General features: G+C 47.9%; 1 protein-coding gene across 3 annotated transcripts in view; it reads right to left on the bottom strand.

Moving 5' to 3' along the window:
- The window catches only part of LOC148454330 (mitochondrial adenyl nucleotide antiporter SLC25A23-like), a 30,262-nt gene that overhangs the window by 8,695 nt on the left and 2,394 nt on the right, over nt 1-19,173 (bottom strand). The window contains exons 1-9 of one of the 3 annotated variants that reach the window (XM_088461048.1): nt 16,005-16,272; nt 12,493-12,619; nt 10,921-11,008; nt 9,436-9,547; nt 3,086-3,244; nt 2,842-2,994; nt 2,574-2,681; nt 2,216-2,383; nt 1,918-2,071 (exon numbers count right to left, since the gene is read on the bottom strand). In XM_088461048.1, the coding sequence (XP_088317174.1) occupies nt 1,918-2,071; nt 2,216-2,383; nt 2,574-2,681; nt 2,842-2,994; nt 3,086-3,244; nt 9,436-9,547; nt 10,921-11,008; nt 12,493-12,619; nt 16,005-16,160 (1,225 nt within the window). In that variant the 5' untranslated portion in view covers nt 16,161-16,272. Of the gene's footprint in view, nt 1-1,917; nt 2,072-2,215; nt 2,384-2,573; nt 2,682-2,841; nt 2,995-3,085; nt 3,245-9,435; nt 9,548-10,920; nt 11,009-12,492; nt 12,620-16,004; nt 16,273-19,173 lie in introns of those variants that run through there. The other 2 variants (XM_088461049.1, XM_088461050.1) reach the window with 2 other exon arrangements.

The following is a 19,173-nucleotide window of genomic DNA, read 5'->3' as shown; positions in this document are numbered from 1 at the left end:
ATACCCTTTTTAAACAGTGTTGGGAAACAGTAGCAAAAGAGGTTATCCTACCATCCTGGATTCAGAAAACCTCTCCTACTTTAAAATTGGTACATCAATTGCTTCTTAAGAATATATATTATGACCGTTATTCGACTCTCCCTGACATAGAGAAAGGAGTTATACGATTTTGGGCCGTATTCAATTAGCGGCGAGAACGGACGTTTTTCTCGCCATTGGCAAATACATCTGTTTTTCGCAAAAAAACAGAAACATTTTTGACAAAAAACAGGCGGAAAAAAAAACTGGAGAAAGAGTTCTCTATCCCAGACCAGAAAAAAAAAAAAAAAAAATGCTAAATCCCTATTTTTGGCTAAAAATGTGGGGATTTATTTTAGAACTCTTTGGACACCCCCCAAAAAATTTGTAAGTTGCGTATTTTGGTGAAAAACAAAATTTTGGGTGAAAAAAAAAATAGTTGAAAAAAAGATAGAAAGCTATTTTTTTTTTCTCCAGAAAATTACTGTTCCACGTAAATTGGGGGTACGTTAAAATGGGTGCAAGTATATTTTTGTGTCGTAAAAACACAATTTTAAAAACCGTTAAGAAACCCGCCTGCTACGACCACGTGCTTTGTTAAAACACTTGACGCATTCATACCACCCCCTGAAAAATCAGACCCAATACGTTAAAACCATTTTCAACGATTATTTTTGTTTTCGCCCCAAATTTGCGCAGTAGTTTTTTGCCAAAGTACATAACTTACGATTTTTATTTTTTTTTTGCCAATTTATCCCACACTTTTTACCAAAAATAGGGATTTTGCATTTTCTTTCTCCTGGTCTGGGATGGAGAAAACTTTTTTCTCCAGTTTTTTTTCGCCTGTTGCCGGATTTTTGGGCGAAAATGTTGCAATTTTTTGGGAAAAAAAACATCTGTTTCGCCAATGGCGAAAAAACTTCAGCTTTTCGCCGCTAATTGAATACGGCCCTTTATCGTAAATGGAGTCCATATATAGAAACTTTATCAGGAGAAGTCCAAACACAAATATTTAAATTCTTTGATTTAATATTTCCTCTTTATTCAACGTATAATGTTTAAACCATGAATTGATTACAAGACCTTGTTTGGTTTACAAACAGGCACTGCCTGATATCTTTGAGTGTGACACCGTATTTCTTTTTCCTACCCCTTCCTTACCCCTTTTTATTTTTGTATTGTATTGATTTTTTGTGACAGGTTGTATTAATGTGTGTCACTCCTATCTCTGCTTGGTTGTATTGGAAGATACTTGTATTCAGATTATAAATATTAGTTGAATGCACAATCTTTCAAGTTGTTATTCTGTCATGGTACTGTACATATTCAATTCTTTATGTCGTGTGAAATCCTTTTTTTTTTTTTAAATTCAATAAATATATTAAAAAAAAAAACAACAACCTACTCTAACCCTCTACCCAAACCCAACCACCAATATAAATCAAATGTTCCAAAGTCTACTGTATAACCCTTCATCCAAGCCAATTAAGTAGAGAACAAGAAGCTACAAACTCTACACGAACCCTCTACCCAAACCAAACCACTGATACAAAACAAAGTTATATAACTCCTACCCTAACCCTTACCCAAACTAAATCATCAAAAATCTACAAACCCTAAATCCAACACGAGTTCTACGCCTAAATTGTATTTTTTTTTTATTTTTGTAAAAAGACGTACTGGAGATTGTGCTGTATAGTGTTTAGGAAAGAGCCTAGGTAAATAGTGGCTTCGGAATTGCACATGAAAGGGGGCTGAAAGAGCAGATACCAATTTATATACAACAGCCATATAAAATAACAGCATTCTTCGCTTTGCCTATGACATAGATATAATAAAATAGATCCCCTAGCCCTATAATGCTCCTCGATGCTGAGCAGGTCACATGGACATTCTCACCTTGCGCCTGCATGCGCGTCCTCACCAAGGCTAGAGGGTAACTGGCGATTTGCCCACATGTACTGGACACTGTGCCACATGCCAGTAATACAAGCACTCCGGGGTCTGGGCTGGTGCCTGTTTGGTACCTCTGTAACCACGTGTTCTTCAGCGTCTAGAAGGTGGGCAGATTGAGAAAATAAGAATTTATGGTGGAGAAAATAGAAATTAGATCCAACATGGACAACGTGCAGAAGACAGAGGAACTCTCTTATTCTACTGCAACTCCTACACATTTCTCCACCAGATGGAAGCTCACCTCGTACACTGCCAAGTCAATGCCGGCGTACGGCACAATTCCAAGCAGGTTTGGAAGGTAGCCCTTAGAGAACGCTTTCACCCCTTCTGTGCGCAAGATATGTCGGGCACAGTCTGACATCCCTCTGAATTGACCAGTCCGGCGGAGAGCCAGGCGTACCTTGAGCACCTGTGAGACGTGTGCAGGATGAAACATGGCATCATTGCCTTCTGCAAATATATATATTTTATTAATTGTATATTTTAAACCAAAAATCCTAAAAAGGACCAGCTAATGCACATTTCGGTGGTTCTCTCTATAGAAACAACCTCAGAATGGTCAAATCCCAATAATTTTCTCCAAGTCCCTTTCTCCTCACCTCCATAGGATAAATCACAGTCTGAGCTATAGCACCAGCCAACGATCCAGCGATGAACCTCTCTCTGACCCTCAGAGTCTCGTGCTGGCCCCGGATTAATTTCTTAATCTGAGAAAGAAGAACATAGCTGAGCACATCCACTCATACGTCAGTCTTGGCGTTTGCCATGTGGAAAGCGCAAGGCCACCGGTGATCCAACGGAGGACCGAACTGAAGACGCCGGACGTTCACGCAAAAGCATAAACCAGTGTGACGTCACCCGCCTCACCTGCTCGTACGCCATGAATTTGATAGCAGATTCCGGCGCGATCTTCAGGACATTGATGCCGTTCCCACGCCAGAGAGATCGGATCCCTCCCTCCTCAATCATTTCCTTCAAACCTCTCAGCATGGAGAGCCCCCGAGATTTTGATCCATGGACCTGTATACCGGTAGAGAGAAATACAGTAACTAGGAGGACAGGTGGTGATGTATGGTTTGCCAGTGCCGTATAATGTACATGCTTCTATCACCTGCATGAGGACTTTCAGCCTGTCCAGAGGGGCAGTCCCCGTCCTCGAAACTGCCCCGGCCACTCCTCCGGCGAGGAGCTGCTTCCACCATGTGCCAGAACGGATCTCCTTCTGAGAAAACTCATCCGGCACTGCCAGTGACTCTCCAATATCCAAGACCTACAAGTAGTTTTAAAAATGTAGAGTCAGACAGTCGGAGACCACAGACACATGATGAACAAGCATCAGAAGAGACATTCACAGGTGGTAGTGCAGCTTCATGAACACAATACCACAAAGCAAACTATTCACATGTAGATATTATGTGTCCCAGTTGTCGATTGTGTTTCAAGTAGCTGACTTTCCATAAAAATAAAATTGGCAATATTAACATCAAGTAGTATTACAAAGTTTGTTTCGCTCAATTCTCCTTGAACCCAGTTAGTGCCAACGTCCTCAACTTGGGAAACTAGCCCCCCTCTGCTAGTTACTGCAGATGGGATATGGAACGGGGGTAGATCTTGATGACATCAATAAACCAAACACATGCAACTACACTATGGACAATGGCGATGAGCCAGGGAACGGGGGCAGAGCACGAAAAACACCCTATCTACCCAATCCTAGAACAGAGACTCAAGGGTACCCTAGTTTTAAGAGAAGAGTCACCTCTTTCAAATGATGTGGGTCCCCTGCAGAGATATTCTCTGGTGATAATGTGATATCACCAGGGAATAAACCTAAAGGTGCCTACACACTAGGCGATGTGCTCACGATGTGATATTGTGTCCGATTGCCCCCTGAACTCTCCCCAGCAGCTCCCCGGCAGTTGTGGGCACAATTTGGTGTTAAAAACTGTCCAATGTGGCAAATGATCTACAGTGCCTCCTAAAGGTGCCCACACACTAGGCGATATTTTACACAATCAGCCCGATTCCGACGCATCGGGACGACAGATTGTGTAAAATATGTCCTAATCGTGAGTGTCCACTCATGATCACGATGCCGTGATACCCGCTGGTCGTACATCACATCTTCAGATCTTGCCTGCTGCAGGCAAGATCTGACAATCTCAGTCACGATGCACTGGAATAGTTAGGAGGCACTATAGATCGTTGGTCACATTGGACAGTTTTTAACACCAAATCGTGCCCACGACTGCTGGGGAGAGTTCAAGGGGAAATCGGACACAATATCGCATCGTGACAACATCGCCAAGTGTGTAGGCACCTTAACTATTCCAGAGCATCGTGACTGAGATTGTCAGATCTTGCCTGCAGCAGGCAAGATCTGGAGATGCGATGTACGACCAGTGGGTACGCGTATCGGAATTGTAATCTTGAGTGGACACTAACGATTAGGACATATTTTACACAATCTGTCGTCCCGATGCGTCGGAATCAGGCTGATCGTGTAAAACAGGGGTCAGGGAACTTTTTTACCTTTTACCCCAAAATATATTTAGATACGCCGACGTTACCTCCTTGATTTGAAAGGAAGGAAATCAAATAGTAGTGCCCCCATATAATGGCCCTGTAGAAGTGCCCCCATAGTTATGCCCCTGTAGTAGTGCCCCCAAATAATGCCCCTGTAGTAGTGCTCCCATATAATGCCCATGTAGCAGTGCCCCCATATAATGCCCCTGCAGTGCCGCTTGTACAGAAAGAAACACCTTAATCCTCGCTACTGCATCCGCCACCGTCCTGTCCGCCCGGCTGCTCCTCGGAACATAGTGCGCATGGAGAGAGCCGTACGCTGGAGTTCAGAAGAGAACTCCGGCTAACGCGGCGCTGCAGGGAAGGAGCCGGGCACCCCTGGTAATAACATCTCAGCGGGCGTCCGGTTTCGAGCCTCCCTGCGGCACAGCCGGGCATGCATATGAATCATTATAGAATGATTCATATGCATGCCCGGCTGTCCGCCCATTACCCCCAGGAATTAAATTTTTACCCCATATGGGGTAATTTATCCCTGTTCCCTGACCACTGGTGTATCTCCTAGTGTTTGGGCACCTTTACTCTGCAGAAAGTAAGTAGCACAGGGAAAGGAGAGGATCTTTCCCTATCCTGACTTCAGTAAACTAAGGGGGTACACTCAGTTTAAAGAGGAGAGTCCCTCCTTTCGAATTATGTGGCCCCTTTATTAGTCAGTCTTTGATGATCACATGTGAAAACAGTAAGGAGCACAAGATGCATGAGAGGCTTCGTAACACTCATGCTAGCTCCAAGGCATTCAGGGGTACAATCATTTGCAAACGGAGCGCACACAGCAGCGTCTATTGGCGGTCGCTCGCCTCTGACTTTATGAAAATGTCGCTACTAACTCCTTCCTTTGCGTACATCCATGCAAAACAAATGTGCAATGTCTGAGACGCCCACTTTTAGCGCCCGTGCACGCTGTAATTCCAATTGGCCTTATACACCAGAACGTGCCTCAGCCCTATGGAAGGTGCAGTTTCCCCGTCTGACCACAGCCTCCTATGCCTGCGGCTGTGCCTCTGGGAATGCCGACGCTTGTACCGACACGCCCGTCACTCTCTCATAACACGCCCACTGAGTCTGCCACTATTTGCCTGCGCTGATAGCCACCTCCCAGTCACCCTTCATCACTTTGCCGCAACACTTCTGATACCGTCTGTCCTAATCGAAACAGCGCCTTTGTGCGTTCCGCATGCGCCGTAGGACATATTAGAAACATTTTTGTTAAAAAAAATAAATATTCTAATTGTATCATCATCTTCAAGTGCAGAATTTATTATGGACACGGTAGAATCTTGCATTGTTTGGTGTTAGAAAGGTGGATGAAGGTAGAAACAAGAACCACGGTGTATTTATCATGCATCCATTGGGGGGACGCTGGAAGCATGGCTATAGAGGTCTCTGTGGGAGCTGGGGCACTTAAGTCTCCTCCCCCTCTATATCCCCAAGTCTAGAGTTCATCAGTTTTAGTGTTGTCCATCCAAGGCTTCACCATTCATGGTAGAAATCCATGGAGAGGAAGCCATGGATGGTTTGCAGCCATTAAGGGACATCAGTATACAGTCAGAAACGACTCAAACAAGCCGGGCCGAATGCTGCAGCTGTAAAGGCCCCCATACATCAGAGATTGATTGCAGCAATTGTGCAATTGATTGAAAAAGGGAAAGATTTTTATACACAATCGATTGCAAATTGCACGATTGCTGCAATCAATCTCTGATGTATGGGGGCCTTAAGACTTGCTGTGATGGTAGATAGCCAATCACAGCTAACTTATGTTAGCTGTGATTGGCTAATAACTTAACCTGAGCTAGGTATATGGGTTCAGTCTGGCCTCTGCTGCGAGCTCCAAGGAGACGAAAGCTCAGAGGAAAGACCGGGCTCAGCTACAAGAGTGAAAGAAGAAGAAAAAAACAAAAACAAACAATGACGTATCACCCCTTGTGAGCTCGCCATCGATGGTGGGGAAACATCGAACCTCCGCCACTGATGGCAAAACCATCTGCCATCAACGGTTACTATCCATTAATGGCTGATGGCCATTCCTAGTCAGTCTTTTGCCCATAGGAGCAGAGCGCCCCGTTTTTTGGCAGCCTCACATCATTATTTTATATCTTTAATCTATTTGGGTTTCATTAACTGCTGCCACTGTTACAACGGCCACAGGGCAGCGTAACCACATAACGCGCCCGATTCAGCGCTGTACGCTAAGCCGATAGTTTCGCAATTGGTGAATGTTTTTATTACAGCGCTTGCGCCCGGTACCTCTGCGATGTCGCTCGCAGAGAGGATTAAGACGCAGAGTGACTGACAGTAATGGACCGTTTTCGGGTGGTAGCGGAGGGGTGGTAGGAATAACGAGGGGGTGTCGCAACCGTTTTATAAGCGTGTCAGAGACAGCGACTCCCTAAGACGCCGGTGTCTTAGTTCTATCAGCCATTGTGAGTAGCCATACGATTACCCAGGAGACCGATAATCGAATGATCTGTCAGCGATGCCGCATCTCAGTACTTGGGTTTGCAAACCCGCAGGTGGGCGTCTCAATGCATTCCTCGGCGGCTGAGGCGCTGACGCTTACATATTTCCGCACAGTATCTGCGTACAAAGACATGGCACCGGCGGCATTAGCGTACATCTCTGAATGAGGACCAATCCTCCGCCAATCTGACCTCCGCACGAGGGACCCTGTCATCATTGTCTCAGGCCGGGACTGGCCACCCTGTGTGGCTGCAGCCATAATGACACATAATGACAGACAGCTTTTCTGTCCTCTCCTCTCTCCCCACACTGAGGCAGAGAGCAGCAGTGAGCTGTGGGCTGTGGCCAGTCCCAGGGGCTGGTAAACATAAAGGGTCCAGATAATTGGTAACTGTAACCTAATTCCTGTCAAGAGTCCTGGGGAACTCCAGCCGCTGTGGAACTACACATTCCTGCATGCCCTGCCACAGTTTTACTGTTTCGGGGCGCTTAAATTGTGGTAGGGAATGCTGGAATGTATAGTTCCACAGCTGCTGGAGACTAATTTAATGCTGGGCCTGAGGAGGGGTAGGAGCTAAGGGGCTGATTCAGAGCCGCTCGCTAGATGCGTTCGCACGTAGCCAAAGTATGCAAATCCCGAGATCGCACACCAAGGCATTAGCACGCCCACTATGTCTTGGCATGCGATTATGGTGTGTATTCAGACGCCCACCAGCCTGTCTTAAGACGCCCACTTTCCCTTAGTAACACACGTTATCGACAGGGAGTGTATGCAACAATCGGTAACATTGAGTACCATCGGATCCATATGCAGCACTCGTGTCTGACCATACCCTACCACAAGCACTGCGAGTGCTGCAGTGTGTAATGCAGCCATGTGACGTGTACTATGACGCTGCGTCTAAATTATGCGCGCCTCTGAAACGGCGTTAAGACGCTCAGACACGCCTGCATTCGCACCACCACACCCCCCGTTTCCATCGACCAACCCGTCACCACCCACAAAAGGCTCGTCCTATCACTCAATCTAGCGAGGTGGTTATGCGCTGCGTGCGAATGCTTCCCGATCGCATGGACTAGTTCGCGTACACGCACTGCGTCTTATACGCATGCGCACATTGCAAACATCAGCAGGTTATGTGCGAACGCAGCCTAGCGAGTGGGTCTGAATCAGGCCCTTAATTCCTGTCAGATTTTTTAGCCTGGTTAGTGCTAGGGTCCACCATCGATGGCTCTGCCACCGATGGCCAATGGTTTTAAACCACCCCTAGAAAATATTGTTGGCAGAACCACCAGTGGGTTAACTATGTGTACGCACAAACGACGCCCACAAAAGCACAGACTGCGGCTGACACTAGCCATCGGTACTCCGTCTATGGTCAAACTAGTCACCATTGCCATCAGACCATCAATGGTCATTAATGGCAAATGGTCAACTCTAGTCAGTGCTGGGCCGTGGAGGGGGAGAAGCCTAATGGTGCATACACAAGGGACGATCGTCAACGATAATGATATCGTTGAACGATCTCCCGGGTGTGTTGGATGATCAATATCGATCTTCATCCAGCACACCGCCAACCCACCAAGGATGGCCAACGACCCGTGATCAACGATCGCAGGTCCCTATAGTAACCTGGTCGATATCGACCAGGTTGGCCTGCATGCACAGGCGATGGACGATATCCTTATCGTCCATACATGCCCGCGCATCGCAGGTCGTTGGGCATCGAAAAATGCACAATATGAACGATAACATCGATATCGCTATCGTTCATATAGTCCATTTTAATCGTACCGTGTGTACGCACCATTAGTCCTATGAGATTTTTCAGGAAAACAATTTAAATAATAGTATAAGATGAGTAGCCAAGCACTGCATAAAGAAATGACTGATGTTAGAATGTGGCCAGCCCCAAAAGTGACACAAAAAAAAAAAGGCTCAGCACAGGGACAAGGAAAGCCTCAGCAGTGAAGGGGTTATTTGATGCTAAAGCATTGCGTCTTGCAAACATTTCCACTGCACATTTACAGATTAGACGCGCCAGCAGTCCATTTATTAATGCATCCACATCTGAATTCTATATAGTACACGATGGTCTGTAATTTAGGATTTTCATCATCCATCCCCCAGCAAATATTGGCAATTGCCAGGAATCTACCCAATGATAGCACGAAGGCAGGTGTGTGAGGTAGGACTTAGTACATACCATTGTACCAATACAAAAAAAGATGTAAAGCGGGGCAAACAAGGGGTGGAGCATAAATCTGTGAGTCTAACGTCATTAATTGTATTATCCTGATGTGTCCCCTGTGCCATAGATTCAGTATTGGACTGACTTTGGTCCGTCTATCATATTAGATATGTATATAAAGCACATACAGGCAGGGTGTCCGCACTCATATAGATATACTCACTGAGGAATGCTTCCAATAAGTGACCACATCCTCCATATTGTGCAGCGGATTTAGCAGGAAGTGATCCCTCCATTCCATCCAATCAATGGTCAGCGTGCCGTCACGGTCCATGCTGTGTACACACAATGCAAAATGATACCCCTTTAGAATGTTAGCTCTCACGAGCAGGGCCCTCTTCCCTCATGTGTTTTTTCCTTCCTTTATTTATATTGTTATCTACTCTATACTCCAAAGTTTATATACCATGTACTTGTCCTGCAATGTCTTATACTGTATATCACTGTTTTCTTGTTCTGTTCAACTGTTTATGTACTGTCTATGTACTGTTTCTGTACTTTGTTTATGCACTTTGTAAGGCACTGTGGAACCCTTGTGGCGCCATATAAATAAAGGATAATAATAATAATTATAATAATACAGTATATTGCAGATCAGCAGAATAATCTGTGTAATTACGACAAGCTCCACAAAGTGGCAGCATTGTAATAGTCTAGCACAGTGATTCCCAAAGTCAGTACTGAAGGCACCCGTAAAGGTGTGTGGGTCTGATTCAGAGCCGGACGCTATTTGCGCTCGCTCGTTCAGAAAAAGGGGGTGGCTATTTAAATTAACCGTTCACTCTTTGCGGTCTGTTCACAGCCTCTATGTCTGAACGAGCGAACAAAACATGCGGTTGCTAGCAGCAGTACGCTCGTTCCGAGCGATGTTCGCACATCTGCGCATGCGTACGGATTGTAACACGCATGCGCGAACCAGTCAGTGCGGCCGAAAATCGTGTGCTCGCTAAATAGCGAATGCCTGCTATTTTGAGTGACAGGAGGAGGCGTATGTGGGTGGTAACAGGGGAAAGTGCTTGAAAACGGGGAGTGGAGATCAGAACGCAGGCGTGCTTAAAGGTCAAAACGGGCGTTTTAAGGGTGTGCATAATTAATAAAGCAGCGTCATCGACCACGTCACTGGGTTATTTTATAGGCATGATTGCGGTAGGAAAATCCAACCACAAGAATAGCGAGCAGTTCATACGCTGTACGATGTACTCGATTAATCTAATAAATAGCGGACATGACGTATGGTGCGAGCGGCCAGGGGGCGTTTTTATCAAATAAACGAGCGTATGTTTTGCTCGCTCGTTCAGACTTAGAGGTGTGAACAGACTGCAATTTGCGAACAGATCATTTGAATAGCCACCCCTTGTTTTTGAACGAACGACCGCAAATAGCGAACGGCTCTGAATCAGGCCCTAAGTCACCTGTGCACAGGCGGCTGGAATTTCCTTAAAGCCTGGACTGTTAGGGTGCATTGCGGACTGAATTTGGGAACCACTGCTTTAGCGGGTTACATTTTAGTATACTTTTCTGTTTCAAATATATATATATATATATAGATATGACATTTTTACTGTGGCATTTGTAATCTGCTAAACATCCCCCCCCCCCTCCCCACACACACACTATTCCACTTTTGCCAAGATCTCCCTCCTCTCACCTCTGCAGGATTTTTTGGGCCTGATCCAGCGTGATGTGGACCCCGAGACTGTGAAAACACTCTTGTATCTCTGAGACATCAATGCGACCTGGATGGAACAAAGCGAATAGAGAGAGACTTTTGATATGCAGTAGTCGGGACATTTCAGGCCCGTTCACACATCACAGTTTATCTGCGGTGCAGTTCTACGTCTTCAACACTAAGGAAGCATAAAGCCACATAGTAGGGATTATCAATCCCTATTGCATTTGGCAATGCACCTCCGCCTCAGTACTAAACCTAACACTGATCCGTGCTGCCTGTCTGCTGGGGAGGATATTACCCACAGAGATAAATGACAGCATATACAGGACTTGCAATTACCATTCATTAATGAATAAAATAACCCATACAAATGGGATTACCCTTGTTCAGTCAGCTAGCAAGTTACATTATTTCAGTGTATAGTTCCTTTATAAAAGAGGATATGTCTCCCCTACTGGTCCTAACAAATACCCCAACCGTTTTTTTTTTTTCAGGACTTGTTTGATCCCTGCTTGTTCCTGTAGTGTAGCAGTATGTAAAGCGAGGCGCATGTTCCAAAAATGCAACAATTAGATGTCAATGAAAACTGTGCATTTCTGGGACGTTCCTAGTTTAATGGAAAGACTGCATGATTTTTACACCTTCTCAGAAGTCCCAGACATCAGACGCTGCTGCCAATAGTGGAAGCAGGCAGGACACTGCGGCTACACCGGCATGCTCATGCTTTAAGGCTAGTAATAATACCCGTCCAGTGCCAGTGGGTATATGGCCTTTGTGCTGCTAGTCTTGAGATTGGAGCCATCCTGCCAGCTGTGCTTCGGATCGTGAGATCCTGGCGCCAGTCCCAGCACCTTACCTAGGGAAACTCCATTCCTGACCTTGCATCGCAGACAAAGCCAAAGATTAGAGTGAAACTTAAAGACAGGAGGCCCCAGGCCTAACGCAGAGTGGAACGCAAGTCGGCCGTACCCGTTACTGCATTGTGTGCACGGAACTAAATGCTGCGGCCAGACCACCCCCATACCACCAGTGTGTCAGGACGGGGTTCTTAAAAAAAAAAAAAAGATTAAAAAACAGTGACTCCACCCAAACCCCCCCCCCCCCCAACCCAAGTGTGGTCCCAGATATGTTGGGGTCTCTGGATTGTCCGGTGTGTAACAAATTCTAGAAACTCTCCACTCTCAGAACAACGTCTGAAAAATGACGTGGGGCAGCATTCACAAAAATATGGCAGTGCTCCATGAGTAACTTCTAAAAAAAAATCCCTTTTCTCTTCCCTGCACCCTCATTGCAGCCAGCTAGACTGAGGGTACCCCCTGCAGTTGGTTTACTAGCAGCCGTATGACATTTGCAACGGGCGTGTGTTATATCTTCAGCACAGCCGTCTGCATATCTACCCCCGGCTGGAAGTGACACCCTATACGGTCGCTGCTGGACGGACGTCACCGACAAGGTCCCCCCGTGAACCCAGCTATCGCTTTCACTCTGTACGTGTGTGTGTACGTGGCCCCAGACAGGTCTATAATTACGGATGTGTTATATATACACCATCGTTGTTGCGGTCCAAGCTGTTGAACATGATGAGCAGGTGTTTCTCTCTCTCCACGAGGTATTGTGTGAACTCCTCAAAATCCAGCTGTCCGTCCTGATCAGTGTCCCCGGCTCGCAGGATCTCCTGGGCACAAAGAGGGGGGGATCGCGTTAATGATGGCAACTTGTGGCTGATCCTCTTACACAATGAGCCGAATCAATTCATGTACGATAAACAATGCGTGTAGAACGCCATGCTCTAACCTTCGTGAGCTTTCTTTGGTTCACAAACGGATAAGCTCATTTCATCCTCATTTTTATGCATCATGCATTTGGTTCTTTTGTTTATCGTGATTTATTTGAGTATGATTCATGATATGTGCTAAATAATCTATTTATACTGGATGGTGTTTTATATTTAATTAATACATTCTTTTAGTATTAGTCACAATCCTCCAGTTCCTTTTTATTGGGGTGACATATCGGGGCTGGGTGTATTAGAGACCCCCCTACTTGTGTTTTAGTTGAATATTTAACACTGTTAGAGTTGTAGGTTTACACAAGGCTGCACTTTACTATTATGCACTGAACTCTTCTTATATATTTATACTGCCTTCTATAGCACTTTTTGGTGCTCTACATCAATTCCATTGATTGCACCGTAACACATATAGCAAAGGGGGCGTGCTGTCAATCAACATCGACAGCACGCCCCCTTTGATCAGACACAACGAGCGAAGGAAAGTCCTTCACTCGTCGCGTCTGGCGCGTGCGCACGACGGAGCTCCCGCCGTCGTGTGCATGCGCAGTGCACAACATCGACCCACTTGCGAGCGGACAGCCGCATGCGAGTGGGTCTGAATCAGGCCCATAATGTATTATTTTCTTTGTATATATATATCGGTCCACAGCCGCCCCCCCCCCCCTTCCGGAGGTAGAGATGACCGGGAGGACGCAACCACGGAGGAGGGGGGGAGGGGAGTGCGACCATGAAGCAGGTAAGTCGAGGAGAGGGGAGTGAGGAGGCTGCGGGAGGGCATAGGAGCCGCACCCTCTGTAGTTTAATGTCGACAATGAAAAGAAGATCTAGACAATCGTGAGGTTGACACCCACAGTGCCCAAACACCTAAACTGCCACAGTTTAGGTGTTAGGCATGCTGGCATGTGTAGTTCCACAGCAGCAGCTGGAGGGCTGCATATTAATCTATGTACAGTTACCTATTTTAAATGTTGACATTTTAATATCGTCAATATGTAATCATATAAAGTATAGACATCTAGACAGACATTATGGTGCCTACATTAGGATTGTCTATATTCTCATTTGTGGACCTAACACAACACACACACACACACACACACATATATATATATAAATAAATATATAAATAGGGTGCAGAGGTTCGGCACTCTGGATAAAGTTGCAAAGACAGGGGTGCCCTCCTAAATGGTTAATATAAATAACAATGATCCTCCTGTATGAGGTACAAAGACCCCCCAGAACCGGAACAAAAAAGAGGAGGCACTCCCTTGTAAAGTAGAAAAAGTATCATATAAGAGGACCGCGCGGGTGAGAGGGTGTCTAAGTGGGTGGGGGTTCCAAGATGAGCTGCGAGATGTATGATGGGGGATGTTGATGGCGACGCATTTGAATTGGATTCTGGAGAGCATCTGAGGGCTCCACAAATGAGATGAGTATGTAGACACAGCTCAGATGTCGCACTATCCTAGGTGGCCGTAAATCCTACCATAAACACACCCTGAAAAGCAACAACCGTCACTACATCCTATTAGGGCGAGAATCAATTACACGCCGGCAGCTTACATTGGTCGTCTTCAAGCCACCTTCTCACACCTCCACAGGCTGCACGCCGACTCGGCTTTCTGAGACGTAACGCCGAGATTCCGCAGCTAATTGAATCCTGTCCTCAATCTGACTTGCGTCCAGCTGTTGTGGAACTACAAGTCACAGCATTCCTTTCTAGCCTCTGCTTGCCTGGCTCTGCTTTATTGTGTGTTATGGCAATGGTTTATCTCTTCTGATATAAATAAATGAATTTGCTGAGTGAAAGATCGCTGTGCAGTGTAACTCTCACAGGTATAGGCTGGCAGTGGCACCGAGTATGACTCACTTGCTCTGCATTGTAGCTGTATATCAGCGGTATACTACAACAATACTGAGTATGACTCACTTGCTCTGCATTGTAGCTGTATATCAGGGGTATACTACAGCAATACTGAGTATGAATCCACCCCCCTGCAGCCGCGGCCAGGTGGTAAATTTGTGATATTTTTATAAGCCGGCCGCCGATGCACTGTGTTCTGATCTAACCTCCCAAACCATATCCCCCTCTGTGACGAGTACTCACCTCAGTCCCAGTTTCACTTCATCCGCCGGCTTCAGACCAGTCAGACAGAGGGCCTGATTCAGAGGCGCTCGCTCTGAATCAGGGCGGATTTTTTTTATTTTTTTAAATCCGCCTCCAGGCCGCTTGCATAGCTGTGGGTGACCACCCACAGCTTTTGCGAGCGGCCTGGCGATGGTCGCAATTATCGCGACCATCGGGCTTGTGACGAGACCCTTGTGGTAGGGTCTCGGTTCCCGCAAGCCCCAGTGAACTTCCTGCTCTAACAGAGCAGGAAGTTCACTACGAATGATGTCAGTAGGTCCGCCCACAAACGGCAGGCGTTCCTTCGGGAACGCCTCCATTTGTCCAGCCACCACCCCCCCTCCCCGCCTACAAGACGGGGCGAGCTGTCGATCAACATCGACAGCCACCCAGTTTTGTAGCGAGCCCCGGAGCGAGTGGTTCTCACTCGTTCCGGGGCTCGTGCATACGCCTTGCGCACGCCGGGTGTGCGCACTGGCCGACCATCGACCCGCTTGCGAGCACTATGTGCTTGCGAGCGGGTCTGAATCAGGCCCAGAGTCTCTTTGCATGTGTGGGAGGTCTGATGGGCATGCAGGAGGGTTTCATTTTATTGACCATTTACATTTTATTCCCATGAATGGGTGGGTAGGGGCCCTAATGCATTGCTTTGCCCAGGGCCCACACTGCTGTTTAGACAACCCTGCTCTGTATTGTGGCTGTATCTCAGCAGCACTAATACAGCAGTACGGGTTCACTTGCTCTGCAGCATTGTACAGCAGTACTGAGTATCACTCACTTGCTCTGCATTGTGGCTGGATATCAGCAGCACAACACACTTGCTCTGCGCTGCAGCACTATACAGCAGTACTGAGTAGGACTCACTTGCTCTGCACTGCAGCACTATACAGCAGTACAACTCACTTGCTCTGCGCTGCAGCACTATACAGCAGTACTGAGTAGGACTCACTTGCTCTGCGCTGCAGCACTATACAGCAGTACTGAGTAGGACTCACTTGCTCTGCGCTGCAGCACTATACAGCAGTACTGAGTAGGACTCACTTGCTCTGCATTGTGGCAGGATATCAGCAGCACTATACAGCAGCACAACTCACTTGCTCTGCACTGCAGCACTATACAGCAGTACTGAGTAGGACTCACTTGCTCTGCATTGTGGCAGGGTCTCATCCCCAGGGCTGCCAGCCCTTCCCTCAGCTCGTGGATATCCACATGCCCGTCTTGGTTGGCGTCCATCTGACGGAAGAGCCTGGCATAGCTCTCCTCCCTCTCCGGGTCCCTGGCCTCCGGACCCTCCATGCTGTGTGAGGGAGACGGCAGCCTGTAGCCCCCGGGGGCCTGTGCCGGCTCCGGCTCTCAGCCTGCAACACGCGTAGCTGTGTAAATCTCCAGAGTGCAATGTGTGTGTGTCGGGCCCTCCCGCATCGGATGTGTGCAGCAGTCCCCACATTGGGTGTGTTTAGTTAGCAGCACTGATAGGGCAACCTGTGGCACCACATGGCAGATGGCACAGCATGGTATACTATAGCAGCCTCTGGCAGGGCATGCTGGGCCTTGTAGCTCCACACCAGCTGGCCACCCACTCGCCTGTGTGTTGTGTCATTATGCACCTTGTGTAACATGAGAATGACTCTGTCACAATGTAGCTATTGTTGCACAGTGGTCAGGTGTGCTGGCAGGTTACTCCTTCATCATGTAACAAGATGTCCAAGGGGGAGTTATTATATGGAGGTGGAATAAAGGTGACATTGAAAATGGTATACAGGGGAAGATTACTATAATTAGTCATTTAATGATGGATTATACTATTGGCAGGTTAGCAGAATGCCATTATATGCTACATTGTGCCCAGTAATTGTAGATTGTGGACATTTAAGAAGATTTATTTATAATAGACATGGCTTTGTGATGTTGCTACAGTGGGATTTAAAGTATCACCATTAATATGGTACAGTAAATGCCTTCAGTTTGTCTCCAGTAAAATAGCCGACATCCAATTCAAGATAGACCCCTAAAGGCCTGATTTAGGACTTGATTCAGAGCAGCATTTATTACCGATCTTCACGTAGTTGGGCGATTTATTTGCAACTGGGCACATGCGCGACAATTACTAAAAAACTGGCACGGTGCATGCGTAATATAGTGTACACACAAAGCAGCTGCCGCAATCATGGGCGTTTCTAGAGAGGAGGGGGCCCATGTGCAGATTCCCTCAGGGGCCCCCTCCTCGGCGGCTGGCAGCGCACCGAGCACCGCAGTTATAGACTCTGGGCACTAGAGTGTGCCCAGAGTCTATAGCGCATGCGCCGGTCACCGGGAAAATGGCCGAGGCAGCCATTTTCCCTGTTCTGTGCATGCGCAAATGGCGGGAAATTGGCAGCGGCGGCCATTTTCCAGCCTTTTTTTTTTTACAGCGCCTACCCTGCACCCATTATGAATACGCCCCTGGCTGCAATCCAGGCACATGTATCAGAAATGTTGTGGATAAGGGTTGGGTGGTGGCTAGGAATGCACGCAAACATAACCCATTCAGTGGGCGTATTATAGGTGTGTCGTGGGCCTGCCAGTACAAGACACAGATACCCCACCGCTCGCATACAGTAGGAGACCATAGTCCAGTGGCAAACGCAGCATTTTGAATGGGGGGTTTCCAAATAATTGGTTACAGAACCAATGACAAATGTCTAACCAGAATAAGCCTGTACACACACAGCCCCCTTCCCTGCTCCATCTGTACACACACAGCCCCCTTCCCTGCTCCATCTGTACACACACAGCCCCCTTCCCTGCTCCATCTGTACACACACAGCCCCCTTCCCTGCTCCATCTGTACACACACAGCCCCTTCCCTGCTCCATCTGTGCAAACACCAGTCCCCTTCCCTCGTCCATCTGTGCACATACAGCCCCCTCCCCTCCTCCACACAGTCCCCTTCCCTCCACCACACAGCCCCTCCCCTCCTCCACACACTACCCTTCCCTCCTCTTTCTGTGCACATACAGTCCCCTCCTCCACACAGCCCCCTCCCCTCCTCCACACACTACCCTTTCCTCCTCTATCTGTGCACATTCTCCTTCCCTCCACCACACAGCCCCCTTCCCTCCTCCACACAGCCCCCTTCCCTCCTCCACACAGCCCCCTTCCCTCCTCCACACAGCCCCCTTCCCTCCTCCACACAGTCCCCTTCTCTCGTCCACACAGCCCCCTTCCCTCCTCCACACAGCCCCCTTCCCTCCTCCACACAGCCCCCTTCCCTCCTCCACACAGTCCCCTTCTCTCCTCCACACAGCCCCCTTCCCTCCTCCACACAGTCCCCTTCCCTCCTCCACACAGTCCCCTTCTCTCCTCCACACAGCCCCCTTCCCACCTCCACACAATCCCCTTCCCTCCTCCACACAGTCCCCTTCCCTCCTCCACACAGACCCCTTCCCTCCTCCACACAGTCCCCTTCTCTCCTCCACACAGCCCCCTTCTCTCCTCCACACAGCCCCCTTCCCTCCTCCACACAGTCCCCTTCCCTCCTCCACACAGCCCCCTTCCCTCCTCCACACAGTCCCCTTCCCTCCTCCACACAGCCCCCTTACCTCCTCGGTGTGAACACAGTTACGCACATCATGGCCCCGCATCACTCGCCTGATCACCTGATCGCCTGCAGCGCTGAGCCGTGCTCCCTCTCCATCTGGGTTCCCGGTGTACCATGCTGGTCGCGCGGACTGACAGCCAATTAGGGGCGGCCGCGTGCCCCTGATCGGCTGCCGGTCCGCGAGCCGTGATTGGCTCACGCAACCAGCCAGATTTAAAGGGGACGGTTATATTGCCAGATGCCGAAGTGAAGTGACCTTCGAGCACTGGTCAGCTGCAATAGATCGGCGGCCAGGGGGGGTTTCTAGGTACTCGGAACCCCCCCCTGCGTGCGCGGGTGTAGTCGGATGGAGAAACTGTGCCTGCCTTAGGGCTGGTGCAAGTTTCAATGGTGCAACCAACGGTGGCATCTAAGGAAGCACCAATCGGTATTACTGCGTGTACAGACACTAAAGGAGGGCATCTCAGTCCTCCCACATTCAGACGCACGGATGTACACAAGGGATATAGGGGGTGATTCAGTACGGATCGCAACTGCCAGTGCAAAAGCGTTTACGCACACAGTCTCACTGCAATAGTATGCTAATCCACTGCGATCGCTATGCCACCGCAGCACAACACAAGGACGCCCACTTTACCTCACACACATCTGCAATGTTTAGCAAGATTGTGAAACCATCGGTAACAGTGAGTACCATCGCAGCCTCACACACACTTGCACAAGCTCTGA

This window comes from Taudactylus pleione, unplaced genomic scaffold, assembly GCF_031769625.1.
Source record: "Taudactylus pleione unplaced genomic scaffold, aTauple2 ptg001005l, whole genome shotgun sequence".
NCBI classification, from domain to species: Eukaryota; Metazoa; Chordata; class Amphibia; order Anura; family Myobatrachidae; genus Taudactylus; species Taudactylus pleione.
The sequence above is the reverse complement of the archived record's forward strand: the minus strand, read 5'-3'. Positions and strand labels throughout refer to the sequence as shown.